We start from the raw sequence: 25,417 nt of genomic DNA, 5'->3' as shown, positions 1-25,417 counted from the left end.
TTTTGAACTGTGGTGTTGGAGAAGACTCTTGAGAGTCCCCTAGACTGCAAGGAGATCCAGCCAGTCCATCCTAAATGAAATCAGCCCTGAATATTCATTGGAAGGACTGATGTTGAAGCTGAAACTTCAATACTTTGGCCACCTGATGCGAAGAGCTGACTCATTTGAAAAGACCCTGATGCTGGGAAAGATTAAAGGCAGGATAAGAAGGGGACGACAGAGGATGAGACAGTTAGATGGCATCACCAACTCAATGGATATGAGTTTGAGTAAACTCTGGGAGTTGGTGATGGACAGGGAGGCCTGGCATGCTGCAGTCCATGGGGTTGCAAAGAGTCGGACACGACTGAGCAACTGAACTGAACTTCTACCACTTAAGGAGTTAAATATTCTATTTCTATTCTTTTTGTGGTGACAAATTTTGACATCCACGGTTAACTAAGTCTAAAGATAATCAAAATTTCTATCCTGCTCCTGAATGGTACCTGAGAATAATTCCCATAGCCCTGTTTCACAATCTTCAATAATTATTATTTAGCATTTTAATTCTACTTTATGCTTTTTTTAATTTATTTTTTAATTGGGAGGTAATTGCTTTACAATGTTGTGTTGGTTCTTGCTGTAAAACAATGTGAACCAGCCATAACTCTTTATACATATCCCCTCCCTTGTGAATCCTCCTCCCTTCTCCCTTCCACCCCTCTTGATCACCACAGAGGGCCTGGCTGGGCTCCCTGTATCATATAGCAGCTTTCCAGTAGCTACTGCCTGATAGCCCAGTTGGTAAAGAATCCACCTGCAATGCAGGAGACCCTGGTTCGATTCCTGGGTCAGAATTTGGCAAATTAATCGGAAAAGATCTGCTGGAGGAGGGGTAGGCTACCCACTCCGGTATACTTGGGCTTCTCTTGTGGTTCAGCTGGTAAAGAATCTGCCTGCAATGTGGGGGACCTGGGTTTGGTCCCTGGGTTGGGAAAACCCCCTGGAGAAGGGAAAGGCCACCCACTCCGGTATTCTGGCCTGGAGAATTCCATGGACTGTATAGTCCCTGGGGTCGCAAAGGGTCGGACATGAGTGAGCGACTTTCACTTTCTCACTAGCTATCTGTTTTACACGTGGTAATGTATATATGTCAATGCTACTTTCTCAATTCATTCTACCGTCTCCCGCTGCTGTGTCCACAAATCTGTTCTTTATGTCTGCATCTCCGTTCCTTCCCTGCAAATATTTTCATCAGTACTATTTTTCTAGTTTCCATATAAGTGCGTCAATATATATTTGTTTTTCTCTTTCTGGCTTACTTCACTCTGAACAACGGGCTCTTCATTCGATCTTTTGACTACCTATAGTGGCTCATCTTCTTGTGTGATTAGCATTTTCCATTATAAGCCTGTTTTGAGTAGGAATTCTTCCTTTGGGGAACCATAGGCACTATTGGGAGTGGGAGCATTTTTACAGAATGACTTCAGGTTTCCTTCACAGGGGAGCTGGTGGTGGCGGTGGTGGTGGGGATTTGGCTTCTAACAGCAGGTTGGCTTTGGGTTTCAGGAACACACAGGTAGTATGCATTTAGAACCCCGTCCCCTCGGTGCTGGGCTGTAGATTTTTTGCCTTCTCCTGGGTGACTCTTGGAGCTACAACTGCCCTCCTCAGATGGGAGGCTTTCCTGCTTGCTCCTTGGGAGAGTGCATGGTTATTACAATTAGTTTTCCAGATGGGATGGTGTTTTGTGATCTTGGACCTTATTCTTTTAGCTCAGTTCCAGCTTCCCATTCAGTTGAGGCCTGTGGCTCAGACTGAATTTAAATCCCCAGCCATCCAGTCACTGGGATCTTTTTTTATTTGATCCCAATTTCCCATGGAGTCCCTTGGCTGCAATTCTCACTGACACGTTAATGGCAAATTTCCTCTCTATGTCTGGCACTTGGGGGGTTTTACCTTACTGATTTCTAGGTAAATTATGGGTTCTTTATATAATTCTTTACATTGTTATATTTCATCCAGAAATTTTCTGTATTGAAAGTGGGGATAGTGTGCCTTCCGTATTGGCCATAGCTCACCACATTGGCCAGACTTACTTATATTACTTCTCTAATGAAGAAAAAAAATACCCAGAGTTTGAAAATGTGTTTTAAAAATGTTTTGCTTTAAGTAACCTTTTTTTCTCCACACTTCTCAGTGCTGAATTTGAAGAACCACATGATTATGAGGCAACAATTTCCTATCTGAGACACTCCGGCAGCTCCATTAACCTGTGCACCGCAAAAAAAATTGCCGATTGTAAGTGTGCTAAGCCAATTAATATTGCAACCCTGTACGGTATGAAAATATGTCCAAAATGGCATTTCCCCCGGCTAACTCTGAGTTTAAAAGTTAACAGCCATGCTGCTTTACTGTCACATTTCTCTTCTCTCCCCCTCTTCTAGCCCCTTAAATATAGAAATAAACCCAGCTGTGCGTCCGTGGTATCTCCCAGCTCCTGGTGCTGCCTTCTCATTACTTTCTTCTTTCCTTCACCAATCTGCTTAGACGCTTTGCCTTTTGTAGATACATGGGAGGGGAAATCAAATTATGGTGATTCACTTTTCTTCCTTCTCCTCCCATGGAAACTTCATCTCTCTTCTCTTGGTGTCTGTGTGGAAGTCCCCTGGTACCTCTGTGTGTGGAGAAGGGAGATAGCTGACTAGAGGAATGAGGTCCTTGTGTTTAACCTGAATAGGAGCTGAGGATTCATTCAATGGATCTGACCACTGGTTCGGAGCTGGGTCTTCCTGCCTCTGGTATTACTGACAAAGCTCAGACCTTTCCGTGAAAAAAGAGACTATCTCAGGCAAGATGGTGAAGAATCAGAAACTCATAGCATTTCTTCAGGTGTCTGTGTCTTTGTTCTGCCTGTATCAATAGAATCAACCAGTTCTCTACAATAGGCATAAATATGAGTGCTAGAATAAACACCAGTACTTACTGAGCTGTGCCGTGGGCCACAGTCCTGTTAAAGGTCCTCTGCGCACATGCCCTTTGATATAGCCATTGTGTTCACCCACTTTTATAGACAGAAAACTGAAAGTTAGAGAGACTGAGTTGCATAAGGTCACACAAGTAATATGTGGAAGGGCTATACTGTGTAACAGCTCAGACTGCCTCTAAGATCCATGCTTTTCCCACAGTTTTATGCTGCTTCTCATTCAAGACTGTTTGACTTCCCTGAAAGGAGAGTTAGAGATCTCCTGCTTCAATCTCTTTATTGTACAGACAAGAAGCCCAGGGGTCTGGGAGAGGAAGTAATTTGCCTGGGAACACATGCTTAGGAAGTTCATGGGTAAGAGTTAGAACCCATTGAAATTTCCATTCTCCCCCCAGGAAATACGGGGTCAAAGAATTACTGGAAAAACTTTCTCCTAGATTGGGTAAGCTCTAGATTCTCTAAACTGGCTTGTGAAATACTAACGTAAAAAGTGGAACTCCTGTCAGCATCAACCCAGAAGGCAGTACTGCCTCGTAGTTGGGGTGCCTGGGCCCCTGCCTTAAAAGCAAGGCTTCTTAAACTCTAATGTTCACATGAATTTTCTGGGCATCTTGTTGTAACATAGATTCTGGGTCAATTGCTCTGGGTTGGGCCAGAGAGTCTGCATTTCTAAAGGTGCCCTGATGCCACTGGTCCAGACTACACTTTGAATAGAAAGGTTGTGAGCCCCATTTGGACTGCATTCCAGCTGCATGTTTTCCTACAAAGCTAAGTGCTCACAGGGCCAAGGGGATGCTCCCCTGCAGCTTCCCTCTGGACTTCATGAGACCCCCAGAATGCCCTCCTGCAGGTGGGTCTCTAAGATGCTGCTTGGGTCTCTTCCCTGGGTCCTTCCATCTCAGGACAGATGAAGCTGCAGAGAGATCTGTTTGTGATGGGGCAGGAGAGGATGAGGATGACATAGGCAAGGTCCTTCATGTGTAGGGTGAAGCTGAGGATTGGAAGGAAGGAAGCTGGACCAGAGGCTTGCATGTGTTCTCTCCAGGCCACAGATGTTCAAGGTGGGTCTGTTGGGGATATCATTTGGGGTACCCAATGAAGGAACCGCTAACCCAGGCCTCTCCTTAGTCTTTCACTAAGGAATCCTTTACATCCCTCAGTGCTGCTGAGGAGACAAGTGTTTGTGACTGAAAAGAGAAAGAGCTCAGAAAATAAGCCACTGAAGCAATTGAGAGGTAACTGTGCAAAGGATGATAGGAAGCGGGGAGAGAGGGAGACGGGCACGGATGGTGAGGGCTTCCCCAGCCAGGATGGCATCCTGTGGGGGATAGGCTAGAAGCCTGCCAGGAGGTTCTCCGAGGAAGCCAGAGAGCCCTAGGCTGGGATGGAAAGGATGCTGTTTTAGCCCACACTCCTTTCGCTGCTCCTCTCTAAGGAGGCAAGAGATAGTTACCCTATAGGCAAAAAAAGGGAAGGAAATAGGCTATTTTACCCCCACTTGTCCATGTTATTTGACTTTTCCCCATGTGTTTCATCCTCTTTACGCTTACTGTTTGAAAGCTGTACAAATCTCAGTTTCTTCATCTACTAAATGGATAGTATCTTCTCTGTGTAACTGATCCATGTGTTTGAGAAGGTAATACATGTAAAGTCAAGAGAACTCTGCTCCGAGAGAATAGAGCACATATACTTTTCCCTAGTCCTCCTGCTAAGTACAACTAAAACCCCTGGATATTATGTATTTAAAATGAACATATATATGTATATTTATATTGTATATTTTTATATACAAACATAAGAAAACTAGAACATTGTGAAAAGGTAGAAAGAAGAAGATAGAGCAGCTAGGCACCTCTGGACCCAAGGAAGGATACGTGGTGAGTTCACTGGGTTTTCTTCTTGCTTCATATATCCCAGCCTTGGAGCTGAAGAAGCTGGCAACCCAGAAACATGCCTGGGCACCGACAAAGCAGCCCCAACAGAGGCCTGCTCTTTCTAGCCACAGGACCAGTAAAAGGGAAGCCTAGAAAAACAGAAGGCCTCTAGACAACAACTACTTTATCCCAACTAAATGTTACAGAAAATAATAAACTGGCCCCATCGCCACCAGCCAAGGCTGAGTGGGGAGCCTGGACATCCACCCTCATCAGGCTGTGATGATGCACCCCAACCCTTCTGCTGGTCAAGAAGGTTAAGTAGGGAGCTGGGACTTTCATCCCTGCCAGGGTAACAAACTCCACCTACAGTGAAGGTCAGTGAAGACCACATGTGGGCATGGACTCCAGCCCTCCACCCAGCAATAACAAGGTGTCCCTTCCTCTCCCTGTTGGGATAGGACCAGAGCAGACCTTGTGGAGAGTCAAGACTTTCACGCTCTCTCAGCAAGAAGGTGCCCTCTCCCTGTGGGATCAGTAGAGGCTACGTTGGGAGTGATAACAAGCACTCCCACCCCTCCCAGCCAGAGTGTTCCCAGCAGAAGCTTAGCAGGGAGCCAGAGCACCCACTCCTGCTCAGAAGTGATGAGGAGTCCCTTCCTTACTTGGGTATCAGCAAGACCAAGAAGTGGGGCACCTACACTTCTACCCACCCCTGGCAGAAAAAAGGCAGTCCTCCCCACTCCTGCTACCATGCTAGCTAAAACAGAAGGTTTAAATAGTATCCAGAGTCTCACAACATAATACTCTAAAAGGTCACGGTTCAATTGAAAATCACTCATCATGTCAACAGCCAGGAAAGTCTCAACTTAAAGAGAGATGACTGACAGATGCCAACATTGGGGTGACGGAAGTGTTAGAATTGTCTGACAAAGGCTTTAAAGCAGCTATTATAAACATGCTTCAGTGAGAATTATAAATATGATTAAAACATTGAGAAAAAAAGTCTTATTCCAAAATAGGGGATGTCTCTGCAGAAAAATGGGAGATGTAAAGAAAACATAAATGGAAATTTTAGAACTAAAAAAATACAGTAAAGAAAAAAAGCTCAATAGCAGAATGGAGGGAACAGAAGAATCAGTAAACTTGGGGGAAAAAATTTAGCTCAGAATGGATTTCTTCCTTCCTGTGCTCACCAAGGGTGAGGAATCTGTAAATACTGCCTTTCTAGGAAGAAGAGGGAGAAGGAAAGAAAGGGAAGGAGGAGGAGTCTTTTGCCATCACCTTTGGATGAGTCTCTTGAACAACGCCAATAAAAACAGAAGGGCCAATAAAAACGGCCCTTCTCAGCACAGGTGACTTTCTGAAACTTCACCCTTTCATACCGACTGGGTGATGGTAAGCAGGATTTAGGCTGTTCTGCAATCTCTGTGGAATTGTCCTCAGAGCTCATCAGACCAGTGCCTTTCTGACTGTGCTTCCTAGGGCCGAGGGCTGTCCTAAGGGGTCCTGGAAACCCCTGGGAATAACTTCAACCAGAGAAGTTTCGTTTATGCTCCTGTAATATTCTGTTTAAATGAATGAATGATTCCATGGCTAGGAGACAGGTTGAAAGCTGTTTCCTAACTGAGAAACCCTGAGCAAGTTACTTCACTTTTCTGAGTGTCTGTTCCTCATCAGTAAATCAGATATAGTAGTGATTATCGTGAAAACAACAACAACTGTCAGCTATTTTTTTAAATTATTGTTCTAATATTAGTAATAATTGTCTCACCTCCTGGTGTAAAACATGGGAAAGGGACTTTTCCAAAGTGACGCAGGGAGTTAGAAACTCACGCAGGGAATTTCCTGGTTAGTTAGTCTGGACAAAGAGCTGAGGGTCTGGAAGACATGACCAGGTGTGGTCATGTGTACTAGTATACCATATTGGAGTACAGGTGGAGGGTTGCTGAAGACCATCTTCTGACATTTGTCATTTTTCTCCCAGATGGGACAAAGCTATTCAGTGGAAAGAATTACATAATTCCCTGTGGAAACTAAGTGAGGGCTCTGATACTTTGGGTTATATCCTCCTATTATAATTCCTAGTCCTTTCCTGACCCCCTGAGGTATGATCGTCTGTACTTTATATTCCTACCTTGGGAGCAAGTTTTGATAGCAACACTTACTGTTGAGAGAACCTCCACTTTTTTAAATAAAAAAAAAAAAAAACAGTATCAAGTTATGAATGCATCATTAATTGTGAGTGTATTATCTTTGTTTATTAGCCTTAGCAAGTAAGTTCTCTCTGGGCCTTGGTTTTCTCATTTCTAAGAAGAATAAAATCTCCCTCCCCATCAGGTGATAGGTAGAAGCAAAGATATCGTGATTTATTAATTCTTTTAAAAACACAGAAAGGTGAATAAGTTGAAGGAGGGAGAGAAAAGGAGATTATCATTTTTTAAAATTGGAAAATAAATCCATACTTGAAAAGGATGAGGCCAACTGCGTCATAAGCAGATATTCTTAAATGTTTTTAAAGCAAGTAATAGAATAAAATGTGTTGATTCAGAAATTGGCAAAAATAAGTGTATAATTACCAAAGTTGAAGTACAGGTTATTAATCTGCCACACAGAATTTTAGGTCCTTGTGTCAATAATCACATGCAGATAGTCCCTAAAGAGAAACTGATTTCATTTAAATAATTTATGAATGAATTGTATGTGTAGAGTAAAAGTGGCTTAGCAATGTGTGGTGTTGTTTGGTCAGTTCTACAAACTAAACCTTTAGGACTCCAGCAGCAAGAAAGAGAAAAGGAACAGGGTAAATCTTATTTATCATGTATGGGTATTCACTATCAGTAGGTGAAATGTTTATAGAAAACTTTTAAGCAAAGAAAAATTAAATTAGCAATTTTATTTAAAAAATATCATTTTCTATACAATGTCTGGTGCTCTGCTAGGTTTACATTTCTTACATCATCTGCTTTAATCTTCCCATGAACTGTGGAAGGCAGATACCAGTTGGCTCCATTTCACCGATAAGCAATCTGAGGTTCAAAAAAAGGAAGTAAAAGGAAGTAATTTGTCTGTAATGCCACAGGTAGGAAGTGGCAGGACTGAGCTCTGAACCCCAATTCTTGCTACTACTTGTATCAATTAATGGTTAAATTTGGCATCATGTCATTAAATAAAATCCACAAAACTTTTGGAAAAATTGAAAGGTATTTGAGCCTTAGTTGACAGCCGGCTGTACTATAGAAACAAAATGCTTATGGAGCCACTTTTAGGCATACTGTGGAGTTGGGTTTGATGAAGTGGGACCTGGGCTTTTGTGGCCTTATTTCCTTTCCCTTTCCTTTCAAGTCTGCCTTCTGATTGCTACCACTCAACTGCAGTACTTTCGCTTCGTAATGAAGTATGAATCTGTTTAACAAAAGGGAAACTGACAGTTCTTTCAAATGTTTTCACTGACTGTACTTTCCATCCTAAAAATCCCCAAAGGAAAGATACCATGATCAATGACCTGAGAATTTCCTAAACCTTGTGGACAAGTTTCCCATACATTGATTGTTCTGAGGGTTGAGAAGATTGAACTCTGCCACCGTCCATAATTGCTTTAATCTGGGGTACTGTATAAGAAATGAATGCTATGAGAAATTGCCTTGAAATAATTGTCTTATGTTTATTTTAGCAACTTATGAAGTCAGAATTGAAGAACTCCAAAAGGTATAATTTCTTTTCTTCTTATCAGCTTCATAGCGAAAGCAAGTGTGCAGAGTTGATTCTGAAGTAGTTTCTTTCATGAGGGAGGAAAGCTCTTTGTTTTGTGTTTCCCTGCAATTTCAGAGGCATTTTTAGACTTTACCTGCTAAGATTCTGAAGTCTGAGCCCTGTATGATCAGTGATAGAAAACGTGTTAGGATGGAGAAGGTGGTCGTAATGCATTCCTGGCACCTGAAGTAAGGTGGTCAGTACCAACTGGTCTTTAATAACTGTCCCTTCAGGAGAGAAGAATTCCTCATCACATGCCAAATTTGTATATCATGTGCTTCCATGGGAATGACCAGACCCTTGAAGGCATATTTTTTGGACTTCTGGCAGGCATAGTGCTAGCAACTTGATTAGGGCCCAAGCAGAATCACGGGCTTTGATTCTGGCTTCTGGCTATGTGAACTGGAGCCTCCATTTCCTCACATGTGGTCATAGGAACACCCCCATCAGAAGTCACTGTGAGAATGAAAGGTAAATTCAGGTAAACAGTTTAATAGTAAGTGCTGGAATCTATCCCAAGCACTTTACCTTTTTGAGCTTCAGCTGTGTCTTCTGTAAAATGGTGTGTTCTCTGCAATGGCAGGAAGCATAAGCCTTGTGCAGTAGTAGATGCTCAATAAGTAATGAGACCAACAGTTGTTACACTGAATTGCTGAGTGAACTAAGCTGGATGAAGCAGGTGAGCACCTAGTCCAGCACTCAGCACACAGTAGGTACTTATTGTTTAACTGGGTCAGTTAAGGTACTACTCCTTCCTCACTGGGTGCCTTTACTCGAGGTCCTTCATCTTTCCACTTTGTATTTCTTATGATTACTGAAAAGGATTGTTCATTTGTGATGCACTTTAGAGATAGAAAACTAGAAATGATTATTATTCCCATTAATGAAAGCAGAAAGATGCTTCACTTACCTGGCAGTATCAGCAAATGACAAACTTTTCTGCATAATGGAACTTTCCAAATGACCACAATTTTATCCCATTCAAAATTTAAAAAACATGAAAGTATTTTTCTTTCAACCTTCAGACATATATTATGTTCATCTCATGTTTTTGAGCTTGGTGGCTGGAATCTGATTTCTCCATTTCTTGATGACTTGGAGTTCTCTGAAACATAAGGGGCTGAATAGGCACTGTTCATGTTTTTCTTGAGATGCTCTTAGGCCCTTGTAGGTGTTCAGAATGAGTTGCCTTCACACCGAACTGCCATTGTCTATATGCTGTAGTTGTTTTATTTCTATCAATTTATTTCTATCAATTGTTATTTCCTTCTCCTGTCAACCTCTTTGTGTCCAGCAGTGAGTTTCCCTGTGGTCCAGCACACACCAGGTCCCTGTCTGGGGGCAGGTACCTGTGTATCTGGTGGCCCAGATGCAAAGAATACACCTGCAGTGTGTGAGACCCATGTTTGATCCCTGGGTGGGGAAGACCTCCTGGAGAAGGGAATGGCTACCCACTCCAGTATTGTTTTTTGGAGAATCCCATGGATAGAGGGGCCTGGTGAGCTACAGTCCATGAGGTCACGAAGAGTCGGACATGACTGAGCGACTAACACTTTCACTTTTTCATTTTTTCACCTGTGTATACCTGGCATCATGTAATCCTCACAGTCACCCTGTGAGCTGGCATCATTGCTTTTTACAGATGATAACTCAAGGCTCAGAGAAGTTAAATAACTGTAAGTAATATAGCAGAAATCTAAAGCAAGGTCCATCTAACTTGTCTTTCTACAAGTGTTGCCATCCAATCTGTTAGAATTGTATGGAAGATGAGAGCCAGTCGTCCCTGAATGCAAACCGTGAGGCTCTCCCCAAAGGAAGGGATATGAGCTCTTGGGCGTGGACTCTGTGGCAGCGTTTTGGATGCTTATTTTCTGTTTTCTTCGGGTTCTTGGCTAGATTCCAGATTGTGAATGATATGTGACAAATGACTAAATGAGGGGCTAGGTTGTGGTCACTGGGGCCTAAGTTTAATGGTGCCAAGTCTAGATCACACACGAGCTGATTTTCGATCAGGTGGTATGTGATCAGGAAAGGAAGAATGCCCAGCATGGCTTGCATACTTGCCTGTACCAATTTTGCTCACTGGAACATTGCTCAAGTATCACAATTCCTATTTGCTCATGGGGTTTAAAAGTTCTTTATTCTACAGATGCATTCCTGGATGAGTGTGCAGAGGACAATTAAATTTTCTAAGTCAAATTATACATTACCTCTGGCATGTACCATGACTTTAGAAATGCCTGTTTTTTTGTTTTGTTTTGTTTTTTGATTGATCTTCAACTCCACTGGCAACAGTTCATGAAGCATTTTGTTTTCAGCATCTACTTTGCTCTGTACTGAGACCTCACTTGCCTCACCCTTTGGTCATGTCTCTAATGATCTGTAACCAAACAACAGAGGCCTGGTTGGGGTTTGACTTGGGTAGATTGATGAAAATGACCATTTTTCTCTTTACTTTCAGGCTTGGAAGAGTTTTTGCCATCAAGAACCTAGGTGAGTTTTATCTTCAAAAGGAAAAGCATTAATTAGCCACTGACCCTCTGATGACAGAACTGCTTTTCCTTAATGGGCCAGTTGTCTCTAGTGCCCGACCTGGTTCATCATCCCTAGTACCTTGCAAGGTGTTTGGTACAGAGAAGGTGCTCAAGGGTCCTGCCTGGCCTTTTGGGTTCACCTTGTTCTAGCTCATTCTACACTCACTCAGCAAAGGCTTGCTGAGTCCCCAACATGCTGGCCATTTGCTAACCACAAGGGCTGGGGGTTCCCTGGTAACTCAGCTGGTAAAGAATCTGCCTGCAATGCAGGAGATCCCGGTTCAATTCCTGGGTCAGGAAGATCCACTGGAGAAGGGATAGGCTACCCACTCCAGTATTCTTGGGCTTTACTCATGGCTCAGCTGGTAAAGAATCCACCTGCAATGTGGGAGACCTGGGTTTGATCCCTGGGTTGGGAAGATCCCCTGGAGAAGGGAACAGCTACCCACTCCAGTATTCTGGTCTGGAGAATTCCATGGACTGTATAGTCCATGGGGTCACAATGAGTTGGACATGACTGAGCAACTTTCACTTTCAAGGGCTGGGGCAGTGACAGAGAGCTAGCCACTACCCTTGGGGGTTCCCCAGTGAGAGAAATACAGTCAAACGGGCATATGACAATCACATGGGTCCCAAAGAATTGACAATTTCCAAAACACACTGTGCCGTTTCAGGTCTCTTTGCCTTTGCTCATTTACTTCATTCAGCCCAACTTAATGATCTGGCAGACTTCTACTAACCATCAAATGACCCCTCCTATAAGAAGCCTTCCTCATTCTCCTCTAGTCCCTTCCCTGTGGTGCCGCTGTAAGACACGCACACATTTGCATTAACATCATGTCCATCCTTTGTTTGCAAGATGCCAGTTCATCCTCACTCTCCCCTTCTCTGAGCTCCTTGTGGGCAGGGCCCGTTTTTCTCGCCTTGATCCAGACATGGGCTTGGCATAAAACACTGTTTTTGCCTGATCCTTCAGAGTCTGCCTATCTTTCTCACCACCTGCCCGTGGAAGTTATTTATAATGCATTAAAATAAACATGGCCTGTGAGCTCTGGAGGAACATGTATCACCATTTCCTGGCTGAGGCTAAAAACACACAAGCTGGATCATGGAGGAAAACCCTGCTTCATCTCTGTCCTTGAGCTCCTGCTTGACCTTGAATTCATGAGTCCTGTTATTACCCTTTGGCACCTAACACAGTACTGGGCAGAGTAAGCACATGTCAGATGATTAGCGACTTAGTTCAACATTTACTGAGCTTTTTCTCTGTTCAGACACTTTTAGATTCTCAGGTACAGAAATGAATAGAATGTATTCCCTATACTTAGTTCAGCTTAAGAGTGAAGACCAGAGTGGTAGGGGTGAGGGGGTCACTTGGAGGGGAAAATGACCATGGAAGTAGGACTTTACAATTATCAGATAATCACTGTTCAAAGTTATGAAAACACAGAGGTGATGTAGTAGGCATGCTTTCTCCAAGAGTGACAGCTGAGCTGAATCATGAAAACATGTAGGAACTGGCCAGGTGAAAATGGCAGGATGCGTGTTCCAGGCAGAGGACAAGATGAGGGGCAAAGACATAGTGTTGCACAGTGAGGCCAGTACAGGTGTCCACGAAGAGCTGGGTGATGCCTGGGCATAAAGTGCAGTGTGGAGCAGCAGGCACGAGGCCGGGGGTCACATGCAGAGCAAGATCCAGGAGGACCTGCATTCCCCAATTAATCATTCAGAGCAATCCTGTCCAGTGGAAATACAAGGCAAACCACACATGTCACTTAAAATGTCTCTAGTAGCTATCGTCTAAAAAGCAAAAAAAAAAGAAAAGAAAATATTCTAATATAGCCCAAACATTATCATTTTACCATGTAATCAGTATTAAAGTTTCCACTGAAATATTTTAGATCCTTTTATTCACACCAAGGCTTAAAGATCCAGATGTGTTTTACATGAACAGCTTCAGTTTGGACCATACACATTTCAGATGTTCAAAAGTCACATGTGAACAGTGACCTCTTGGATGAAACATTTTTAAACCTTATTCTATAAGTCAGTGGAAGCCACAAAAGAGTTTTAAAGCGGAAATAATATACCCCTAGCATTCCTAGGAGTCACAACATTCAATGTAATTTGACAGTTGTTTATGGAGATCCAGCCACGTAGAAACTACCAGACAAAACCCGAGGGATAGAAAGATGGATTACAAAGGACATGTCCATCAGCAAGGCAGGTAAATGCCTTAGGAAAAATGTCAGCAATGGGAAGAGAAGCCTTGGGTAATTCTAACTCAGCAGATGCTGTGATGAAGAAAAGGACACTGACAGTTATGGAGCCAATTACATGTTGTAAGCAGTGTTAGGCTTTCAACGTTTTTATCACATTTCACTTTCATGGAAACTGTGGAGATTAGTATTGTGACTTTTTAGTTATAGATGGAAACATTTGACTTTTAGAAAGGTTCATCTTAGGTTCTTGGAGGCAGAATAGGGGCTGGATCCCAGCCCTCCCTACACAGCCCCTGTTCTAGAACTAGTGGCCTTAATGGTGGTAAAGAGTCACCAGTCATTGGAAGAATTAAACTCTTTAAAATTCTTCCCATTGTCACAGAATATTTCCCTCTCCTGGTATTTCTCCTTCCTGTATGACCACCTCTTCTGCTTTTCTTTGAGGGCTCTCTGTCTCTGCCTTCCATGTAAAAGTGGTTGTAGAACTATCTGCTTCACTGTGTTGCCAGAAACAGACATTCACATCTGGATGCTGGTGCTCCTCAGTGTTCTGTTCCCGGTCCTCAGCTTGTTGACTATACTCTTCACCTTGACTCCCTTCTCTACTCCTCCACTGCAGCTATTGTCAACATATAGGTGTGTGGTAGTCATGCCTTTCATGAGGGAATACTAACTGGAAGACTTTGCTACTGTGGGTTACAAAGCATTAGTGCTGGGGGTACACACATGAATTAACAGAGCTCTGATTTTTAGGTAGTGTCAAGGAAAAATGGAAGAGCCAGAAGCAGATCTGTACAGTTTAATATAAAATAGAGGGATAAAAGAGAGTCAGGCAACACTTGCTTGTGAGAATCAGGCAGCACTTCTCAGAGAGGAGCTGATTTAGAGAGACTGGAAAGGGTGCTCTGTTTCTCTGCAGTGTAAGATGTGGAAGGCATGACTGAAAAAAGAACTAGCAAATATGAAGGAAGAGTTGCTCAAAATAAGATGGAAAGTTTGGGGAATTAGAGTGTAGATTAGCATAAACATGGAGAGAAGAAGCAGAAAGGATGGAGTTGGAAAGAAAGGCGGGGCCAAATCACAGTGGGGCTGATATTTTATCCATCAGCCAATGGGAAGTTAGACTTCAAGCAGGAATTCACTCTGGCATTGGTTGGAACTGCCAGAAACTCAGGGAAATTTTCTATGGTTGACTTGATCTTGGTCCTCTCATCTTTAAAGAAGAAGAAAAGGAGGAGAAAGGGAGGGAAAAGGGAGGGAGAAAGGGAGGGAAAATGAAGAGGAGGGTTCAGCTCTGTTTAAATTCATTTCCCTCATTCATTTCATTTAGGATTGAGGGGTACACTATCATCAAAACTCTCTCATCTTCACTTTTTCCCTGGTATTGCTTCACATTTCAGACCTGAAGATGAAGATAAACAAATGAAGGAAAAAGAACCATACCAACTGAAACTTCAAAACACAGAAGATCTACACTTAGACCATCTTTTCAAGGTATCTGTATTCCAGGGTTCCAGATCAAACAGTCCAGGTCATCCATATAATAGGTTCAGTTCATGGAGTGACTTTTTAGAGGCTGAGCCATACAACCCTCCAGAAAGACAGAAAATGAAGTGGGTGGTGGGTGTCTTACAAAAGAAATTGACGGGACAAGAACACTGAACTTTAGCCTCTGATTTCTCACTTATTAGCTGTGAAGCAGGTCTCATAAACCAGGCTGAGATTAGTATGAGTTCAGCGAGACACCCGGAGGGCAAATTCAAAGAGATAACTCAGGTGCCCACCCTGCTCTTGTAGAACCTGATGGGAGGGCCTCCTGAAGTTCTGTGCTCTGAGACTCTGCTTAAGAGGGACTTAATCTCTGAGCTTAGGCATCTCATGTGTAAAATGAGAATAAATAACCCCTATCCGATTACCATCCCCATTCCCATCCTAATTGTCTAATTTTTGATAATGAAATAATGTAGACGAAGCTGCTTTGTAAGCTGTAAGCTACCATGAAAATGAAGTATATTGTTGTTACTTAACTGATCAGTTAACACTGTTTGTTGATATGAAACACTATATATGTGTATATCCACATCCAATGGACGCTATCTCCTTCAAAACGGTCAGTGGCTTAAACAGTAGATACCACCGGGGCTATTACCAGGGTTCCAGACACCTGGGATGCCTGTTTGAGATGTGCCTATCACATCACATCAAATTGTTCCAGTGTCATGTGCAGGGCTTGGGTAAATCAGACATCTTGGTGGTGGCACGGGCCTGAACTGAGGTGTAGGCCCAGGGTCCCGCTGGAATAGGTTGAGTGTTTACAGAATATAAAAAAGCAGCATAATTCAGAGATGTCATTAATAATGAAAGATAGGGACCAGAGACGGGAGTGGCATGACGTGTTAAGATGGGTGATGAGACCAGAGATCAGGAAGGGGTTTATCGGAAACGTTTCATGATGAGAAAGGCAGCAGGGGAGCATGATTAAGGATGTGTGCATGCTCAGTCAGTCAGTTGTATCCGACTCTGTGCAACCCTATGGACTGTAGCCCGTCAGGCTCTTCTGTCCATGGGATCCTCCAGGCAAGAATACTATAGTGGGTTGCCATGTCCTCCTCTAGGGAATCTTTCTGACTCAGGGATTGAATCCACATCTCCTGCAGCTTCTGCATTGCAGGTATATTCTTGACCATTGAGCCACCAGAGAAATCTGATATGCTTGAGGATACTGACCATGAAAGAGCAAAAGCATGGATGCGCCCTTTTTCAGTGAATCCCTGGTAGCCAAGAGCACCGGGCTCTGGGATCCAGTCCTGCCTGGGCAGATGACTAGCTGTGAGACCAGAGGCCAGTTATTTAACCTTTCTAAATTCTTTATCAAGAGAAATCATGGTATTTTTTGAATGAGATGTCATGAAGATCAAGTAAGATAAGATATATTAAGAGCCTATTCCATGGTCAGCCTGTCATTATAGCCTGATTGCATCCTGTGGGCCTGCCTCCGAGCCAGACATCTATGGCTAATCAGAGGGGAACAAAAGATATTGTATGTGCCCTTGTGAAACTTAGAGAAATGAGATTGTGTTAAATAAAACAACAAACAATGGCTAGCTGGGAGGAATGAATGAATACAGAACAGCATTAGTAAGCGAAAAGCCAATAGCTAAGTCAAAACAGTGCAGGACTGTCCTTGTTGCTTGTGTTTAGGTGGATATCTATGAAGAGATGCCTGGGAAAACCCAGATGGCAGAAGACCCCAGAGGTGGGAGAACCTTGCCAGCCAGAAAGCAGGATGCTGCGATGGACATCATCCGGGTGGAGGCTTGCCCTGAGGACTTCCAGCTGGCCAGGCACTCCATAGACTACTGTGAGTTTCATTTTTTCCTGGTTCTTTTTACCCTTACTGAATTATTTTAAAGCTGTGTGTGACCAAGATTTTAATTGATTTTATAAATATTCACCTAGCATCTATTATACATCAAGTCACTTGCCTGAGTGAGGCAGCTGTACTAGATTTAGAGGTGGAAGGCCTGAGTTCAAATAAAGGCTCTTATACTTATTAGCTGTGTAACACAGTCCTTCATATTCCTCAATTTCTTCATTTATAAAAAGGGATTATAATATAGATCTCACTGGGGTTTGGCACGGAACAAATCTGACAGTATTTTGCGTAATAGGTACACAGTTGAATGTTTACTCATTTCTTCTTAATCTCCCAGAACCTGTTCTTTTTTGTAGACACAAGACATTGACACACTGATGACATAGTATGACACTATTATTTGACTTTATTCAGGTTGAATTTTATCTTCATGTGAGTCAAAACTTGTGATTGCAAGTAACTGTAGTAAAATCATACTGTGTTAAGCAGAAGAGGAGAAGGAGGCTCACCTAGCAGAAGGTCTGGACAAGGCTGGACTCAGGGACACAAACAGCATCAGTGTTCTTTTTTTGCTCCTGGCTTTGTGCCCCCTCCCTCTTGGCTTCATCTTCAAGCAACTCTCCCCTTGTGGAGACAAGTTGGCACCTGGAAGTGACAGATTTACATGCTATCTATCCTCTTAGGAACCCCAACAGAAAGCTGGAAGTGGTTATCCTCTCAACAGTTTCGAGAAAAGGCCCAGATTTGAGTCTTACTGGCTTGATTGTGTCACCAGCCAATCTCGATCCAATCATCATGAATGTGGGATAGGATGCTCTGACTGACCCAGGCCTATGTCATAAATTCACACCCGGAGCTGGAGGCAGAATTAGTTCTACCAAAACAGTATCATTTCAGATTGAAGGATTTCACAAGTTAAGAGCAGTTATCATGGGGAAAAAAGTAGACACTGGATAGCAGAACAGATGTCTACTCCAGTCCATTAAGCCACGGCAAACCACTGACATGTCATAACGTGTTACAACCAAAGTTATGAGACTGTATTACAATCGTAAGATTGACTCACTGTGTCCCTGCCATGCGCCTCCTTCCCTGCACACTGTTTGTTCTAAGTTAACTGGCTGTCATGTGCTTAAGTGCCCCATCACTTTGCCTGAACTCTTTCCTGTGTCTGAAATGCCTTTCTGCCCACCCTCTACCTGCTGATGTCTTAGCCATCTTTCAGGATCTATCTCCAAAATCAGTTCTTCTGAGGCCCTCCTTACCTTCCTTACATCTATACTCCACTTTCCCACTCTCCAGGGACCATCATTGCTCACTCCTCTGTTTCCAGGACACCAAAACAGCAATGGAATGACCAGTTTTCCATATTAGGTTTTCGTTCTTCAGTCACTAAGTCATGTCCGACTCTTTGTGACCCCATGGAGCGCAGCATGCGATCCTTCCCTGTCCTTCACTATCTCCCAGAGTTTGCTCAAACTCGCATCCATTGAGTCAGTGATGTCATGCAACTATCTCATCCTCTGTCACCCCCTTCTCCTCCTGCCCTCAATCTTTCCCAGCATTAGGGTCGTTTCCAGTGAATCGTCTCTTTGCAAGGTGGCCAAAGTATTGGGGCTTCAGCATCAGTCCTTCCAATGAATATTTAATATTGATTTCCTTTAGGATTGACTGGTTTGATCTTGCTTTCCAAGGGACTCTCAAGAGTCTTCTCCAGCATCATTCAAAAGCTTAAATTCTTCTGTATTCAGCCTTCTTTATGAGATCCAACTCTCACATCTGTACATGACTACTGGAAAAACTATAGCTTTGTCTATACCGACCTTTGTCAGAAAAGTGATTGTATTTGCTTTTTTTAGATTCAAGCATTTCTGGGACCCAAAACCACTATGTATTAATCCTACAACCCTGGGAAGTTCACTTTTACATACACATGGGGACAGTACTATTTATTTCCCAGGGCTCTTTGTCTGTGCATATCAAGTATCTGGTTCATTGCTAAATAACTGTCAGTTCTCTTTGCTCATTTGCTTTTCTAAAACAATTACATCATGCTTTACTTTATAACTCATGGTGTACACGCTTGTTTCCCATGGTTCACTGTGAACACCTTGGGGTCAGAGACCATTTGACATTTTTCTCTGTATCTCTGCAACCTGCAACCAACAAAACTTTGTTAAAGGAAAGAATGAAATAATAAGTCAGACTTCAGTGAGGGAGTATGGTAGATCTGACAATCTTAATGATTCTTCTGAATAAAACATCTAAAGTGAAGAAGAAAATTGGGGGGGGGGGTGCAATTCATTAAAGCATCACAGAATTGACTTAAAAAGAAGTATCCACATGCCTGCAGGAACCAGGAACCCTGAGAAATGAGTGAGCACCAAAGCTGCTCTTGCCCTGAGGCCTTTCACTGAGCTCTGAATCCTTGCTCTCCTGTTTTGACTGCATGGTGTGCAGAGGACAGGAGCTATATCCCAGGGTCTGCCCAAAGTGAGTGTATAGTAGGAGCGTGCATGTGTGCATACCCAGTCATATCCGACTCTTTTGTGACCCCATGGACTGCACCTCACCAGGCTTCTCTGTCCATGGGATTCTCCAGGTAAGAATACTGGAGTGGGTTGCCTTTTCCTCCTTCAGGGGATCTTCCTGACCCAGGGATCAAACCTGTGTCTCCTGCATTGGCCGGTGGATTCTTTAACACTGAGCCACCAGGGAAGCCCATACAGTAGGGGACTCCTGTATAAAGTTGGGACCTCAAAGAATTATGTCCACACAGAACGGATAGCACTATGCCTATTGTTAACAATACTATATTCAGTAGTTATAAATTTACAAGAATAGACCTCAAATTCTCTTAAACCATAAAAAAATTTTTAAAAATTAAGAAATAGGACAAATAAAGACATTTCTGATGAGATAAATGACACATGAGAAAGCACAGAGGCAGTACTGAATCAAAAATCACGTCTTTAGATGAAAAATGGATAGACTAATTTGGACTATAGAAAAAAAATGGAAGGGCGGAAAGGGAGGAAAACAAGCTGAAGTAAATACGAGTTAAAGGAGAGGCCTAAACGTGGGGCTGAAAGCCATTTTCAAGCAATTATGTATTGTCCTTGAAGAGTCACTACAGATTTCGGAATTACATTAAGTTGAAAACAGTCTGAAGAAAATTGTTCTGAGTAATCTGTGAAGTGAAGTGAAGTGAAGGTCGCTCAGTCGTGTCCGACTCTTTCTGACCCCATGGACCATACAGTTCATGGAATTCTCCAGGCCAGAATACTGGAGTGGGTTGCCATTCTCTTCTCCAGGGGATCTTCCCCACCCAGGGATCGAACCCAGGTCTCCCACATTGCAGGCGAATTCTTTACCAGCTAAAGCACAAAGGGAGTCTGTAATAAACTTGTGCTAACCACCCTGAATAGTTCTCTGCAATATTTGTGATGAGGAGCACAAAATGCTTAGTCAAGGAGAGTGGGCATGAAAACAGAGAGGAAAGTTTTGAGGAAAAAAAATACAGTTGTTTTTCTAATTCCTTCTATACAGATAGGTCTCTTTCGAAAAAAATGAACAAAATATTTTTTTTTCCTTCCATTAAAAAAAAAAAGACAAAGAACATTAAAGACAAACCCCAGAGAGCAGAAGCAAGTTTGCTCATTTGCTCCTGGTGCTGGGCAAAGGGAAAAATCTGTTAGCAGAGCTGACTCTCATACTCACTGTGGGAAATTTACTGAGCTCTGCTCATGACTTGTGTCCTTTCCTCTCTATCATGCTGTAATTTTACTAAAGTAATTGTCAAAAGACAGACACAGAATGTGTACTTTCCAAACAAGCAAGAAAAACAGGATGAAGAAAAACAGAAGAAACCTCAGTCAGTCAAACACAAGGAAAATGAGGGAAAAACAGAACAAATAAAATGTATGTAATAAAACACTAAATATATATTTCAAAATATCAGTAAACAGTATAAGCATAAAACTCTCTAATTACAGGACATATGCATTCAATTCAGTTCAGTTGCTCAGTCATGTCTGACTCTTTGCAACCCCATGAACCACAACACACCAGGCCTCCCTGTCTATCACCAACTCCCAGAGTCCACCCAAACCCATGTCCATCGAGTCGGTGATGCCATCCAACCATCTCATCCTCTGTCATCCCCTTCTCCTCCTGCCCTCAATCTTTCCCAGCATCAGGGTCTTTTCCAATGAGTCAACTCTTTGCATCAGGTGGCCAAAGTATTGGAGTTTCAGCTTCAACATCAGTCCTTCCAATGAACACCCAGGACTGATCTCCCTTAGGATGGACTGGTTGGATCTCCTTGCAGTCCAAGGGACTCTCAAGAGTCTTCTCCAACACCATAGTTCAAAAGCATCAATTCTTCACATTCAAATCATTCAATATTAAAAATATTTAAGGGCCTTTTATGTCCACAGAATTGTTCTAGGTGTTGGGGGTATACCAGTAAACAAACCAGACAAAAATTATGGAGGTTGTGTTTTGATCAGAGGAGACAGATGATAAATATATAAATAATAAAATATTCACTATGTGGAATTTTAATAAATATAGAAAAAAATAATAAAGCAAAAAAGAATTGGGGAAGTAGGTAGAGGAAGTGGATGTTGTAGTTTTAAAGGGCTGGCAGATGACCTCAAAGACACAAAGTAGGTGAAGAACAGAGACATATCTATCCAGTAAGCTCTAGGAGAGGGGGAAAGGAATGCAGCTATCCTGGGCAAGAGCCTATTTGATTTGCTGGTAGAATAGCAAGGAGGCTGGTGTGGCTGGAGCAGTGATGAAGGAGACTGTGGTAGGAGATGAGGTCAGAGATATAATCAAGGACAAGGGGCTTTTGTAGACCATTGGAAGAACATTGGCATTTATTCTAAGTAATATTAAAAAAAAAACAAAAAACAGTGAAAGGTTTTGAGCACAAGAACAGAAATGATCTGACTTGTATTTTAAAGAATCATCTTGGCTGCTGTCTTGAAAGAAGAATGTAGAGGAAGAACCTGGGACCTGTTATGAGTTTGTTGCAATAATTTAAGTGAAAGACAATGGTAACTTGGAGGAGGGTACCATGGTTGCATTGAGATGTGTATTTCTGGATTCAGGATAAAAATGTGAAAGTCAAGCTGATGGATAGCTGTGATTGGAGGTGGGATATAAGACAGGAGTCAAGGATGTCTTCAAGGTTTTGGACCTGAGCAGCTAGAAAGGTGGGTTGCCACTCATCATTGAGATGAGCCCTACTTCAGGATGAGCACATTTGCAGAAAGTAAAGAGTTTGGTTTGGAACGTAATATGTTGAGACAACCAAATGGAAGCAGTGTGAAGGGTGATGAGGTATCTAGAACTCATGAAAGAGATGTCTAGATTAGAGATGTAAATTTGGGAGTTGTCTATGTTTTTTAAGTTGTCTGTGTCTTTTTAAGGCTTCCCTGGTGGCTCAGACAATAAAGCATCTGCCTGCAATGAGGGAGACCAGGGTTCGATCCCTGGGTTGGGAAGATCCCCTGGAGAAGGAAATGGCAACCCACTCCAGTACTCTTGCCTGGAAAATGCCGTGGATAGAGGAGTCTGGTAGGCTACAGTCGATGGGGTTGCAAAGAGTTGGACACGACTGAGCGACTTCACTTTCTTCTTTCTTTATGTTTTTAAAATGAAGCCATAAAATTTTGCTTCAGCCAAAAGGAAAGATTAAGAAAGAAAAAAAATCCTGAAATACGAGCATCTTTGTTTATAAAATTAAAAGTTAAAAAAATAAGTGGATTCTTCATTTTTAAAAAATATTTGTGCTAGAGAGACTTACTGATAACTCTGTAAGGAAAAGCAGGGCCTTTGTGCCTCCAGGAGCTGACATTCATTGAGATGGTTTGGGGCTGATGTGCTAATTGACTTCTTATCAGAAGATAAAATCTTGTTGTCTGATGCTTTTAATTAACAGACAAAATTCAATGTGCCTGTTGCTGTTTATCAGATATATTACTACTTATTTCTGATTAATAGTTCACATCTGAAAATGGTTCTGAATCACCAATGCTCTAAATATTAACCTATGCCAACTGATAAAAAGGTGGCAGTTTTATGGCTATGACAAGTTTACAGCCCTGTGAAATAAACCAACTTCTGCAGTTAACAGGCTAGCTACTTGTGCAAACAATCCCTAGACATTTTTCAACCTGGCATACTATCTCGCTGATGCTATCATTAATGAATAATAAATGTTGGCATGTACTCAATCAACCTAAGAAATTTTACTTTAAGGAAAAAAAACTGGATACAAAACTGGATAAAGGCATCTAAATGTAGGAAGAGAAACCCCAGGGGCTGTACCTTGGCAGACTTCAACATTTGAGGTTGGGGATTAGAAGAAGAACCCTCCAAGAAGAAGGAGGGGTCATTGGCTTACTGGGTAATTAGCACCGTTCATAAAAATGTATTAATCCTTGCCACAGTCATCTAAGAGTAGGGGTTACCATCATTATCCCAGCTTGAGAGAACCATAACTGAGGCTTAGTAAGGTGAAGTGGTTTGCCACAGGATCATCCAAACCAAAGTTATAATCCAGTGTTAGCATATTTAATATGCCTTTTTCTATTCTTGATGTATGTGAATGCATTTGGGAGAGCGGTTGATAAAATATTCTCAGGGGGTTCTCTGTTTTCCTTGCAGGTGGTTATGTGAAGACCTTGGAGATGAATAAAGAAACCCAAGGCCAAGGAGCCATTAAGCCAAATTCCACTTCAGAGAACTATGATGATGTTGAGTGCTCTGGGAGTAAGAGGTAAGCATTTCAGCCCTGCAGCGAGATGAATGTGCTGAGACTTTAAAATACATGGACTTCTCTGGTGGCCAAGTGGATAAGACTCCATGCTTCCAATGCAAGGGGCATGGGTTTGATTCCTTGTCAGGGAACTAAGATCACAAATGCTGGCACGGCCAAAAAAAAAATTACAACACAATAGGTCAGTGGTCTTTGTATCTTTTCTCCCCATAGAGCAAAGTCGGATTTCTCTGACTCATTTATCTCACATAATGGTAAGTATAAGAAGATATTTGAGACTGTCAGTAGGAATTGCTGAGTTTCTGTGGCACGTTAGTAATAAGGTATCTAATATTTATATATTTGTATTAATGCCATTTGGGCGAAGTGATGATAAACTAATAGAAGTGGTTCAAGGTATGTGTGAATAGGTGCATTTAGAATCAGGAAGATTCTGGTAATGGGTCTTTTGTGACAAGGAAGCAACTTTGGTATGAAATTTTCTGATCTCCTCACAATCCAAGACTGATGATAGAATGTGTTTTACTTAAAACACTTCTATGGATTCTCAATGTTTTTAATTGAAGTATAGTTGATTCACAACATTAGTTTCAAGTGTACAACACAGTAGATTCAATATTTTTATAGATTATACTCCACTTAAAGTTATTATAAAATATTGGTCATAGTCCCTGTGCTATATATTATATCCTTTATCTTATATCTTATTTATTTTGTAGCTAGCAGTTTGTATACCTTAATGCTCTTCCAATCCTCCCCAGCCTGCCCCTTCCTCCCCTCTTCTTCCCTCTGGTAATCACTGTTATTGCTCTTCAGTCACTATGTTGTGTCCAACTCTTTGCAACACTGTGGACTGCAGCACATCAGGCTTCCCTGTCCTTCACTATATCCCAGAGTTTGCCCCAACTCATGTCCACTGAGTCAGTGATGCCATCTAACCATCTCATCCTCTGTCACCCCCTTCTCCTCCTGCCCTCAATCTTTCCCAGCATCAGGGTCTTTCCCAATGAGTCAACTCTTTGCATCAGGTGGCCAAAGTATTGGAGCTTCAGCATCAGTCCTTCCAATGAATATTCAAGGTTGATTTCATTTAGGATTGACTGGTTTGATCTCCTTGTTGTCCAAGGAACTCTCAAGAGTCTTCTCCAACACCACAATTTGAAACCATCAATTCCTCGGCATTCAGCCTTCTTTATGGTCCAACTCTCACATCCCTGGTGGCTCAGACGGTAAAGCGTCTGCCTACAATGCAGGAGACCTGGGTTCGATCCCTGGGTTGGGAAGATTCCCTGGAGAAGGAAATAGCAACCCACTCCAGTACTCTTGCCTAGAAGATCCCATGGACAGAGGAGCCTGGTGTCCATGGGGTCGCAAAGAGTCGGACATGACTGAGCAACTTCACTTTTCTCACATCCATACATAACTACTGGAAAATCATAGCTTTGACTGTACTGACCTTTGTCAGCAAAGTGATGTCTCTGCTTTTTAATATGATGTCTAGGTTTGTCACAGCTTTTCTTCCAAGGAGCAAGTGTCTTTTTATAATTTCATGGCTGCAGTCACCATCCTTAGTGATTTTGCAGCCCAAGAAAAGAAAATCTGCCACTGTTTCCACTTTTCCCCATCTGTTTGCCATGAAATGATGGCACTGGAGTCCATAATTATAGTTTTTTGAATGCTGAGTTTAAGTCACCTTTTTCACTCTCCTCTTTCAACCTTCACCAAGAGGCTCTTTAGTTTCTCTTCACTTTTCTGCCTTTAGGGTAGTATCATCTGCATACCTGAGGTTGTTGGTATTTCTCCAAGCAATCTTGATTCCAGCTTGTGATTCATCCAGCCCAGCATTTCACATGATGTACTCAGCACAGAAGTTAAATAAGCTGGGTGACAATATACAGCC

At 42.3% G+C, this 25,417-nt stretch overlaps 1 protein-coding gene across 1 annotated transcript in view; it reads left to right on the top strand.

Moving 5' to 3' along the window:
• LOC122429096 (FYN-binding protein 2-like) overlaps positions 1 to 25,417 on the top strand; it is a 121,120-nt gene that overhangs the window by 72,161 nt on the left and 23,542 nt on the right. The window contains exons 6-11 of the mRNA XM_043449257.1: positions 2,180 to 2,280; positions 8,513 to 8,547; positions 11,054 to 11,085; positions 14,749 to 14,842; positions 16,550 to 16,709; positions 23,406 to 23,517. Of these exons, the coding sequence (XP_043305192.1) occupies positions 2,180 to 2,280; positions 8,513 to 8,547; positions 11,054 to 11,085; positions 14,749 to 14,842; positions 16,550 to 16,709; positions 23,406 to 23,517 (534 nt within the window). The remainder of the gene's footprint in view (positions 1 to 2,179; positions 2,281 to 8,512; positions 8,548 to 11,053; positions 11,086 to 14,748; positions 14,843 to 16,549; positions 16,710 to 23,405; positions 23,518 to 25,417) is intronic.

Source organism: Cervus canadensis, chromosome 2 (genome assembly GCF_019320065.1).
Source record: "Cervus canadensis isolate Bull #8, Minnesota chromosome 2, ASM1932006v1, whole genome shotgun sequence".
Taxonomy (NCBI): domain Eukaryota; kingdom Metazoa; phylum Chordata; class Mammalia; order Artiodactyla; family Cervidae; genus Cervus; species Cervus canadensis.
The sequence above is the reverse complement of the archived record's forward strand: the minus strand, read 5'-3'. Positions and strand labels throughout refer to the sequence as shown.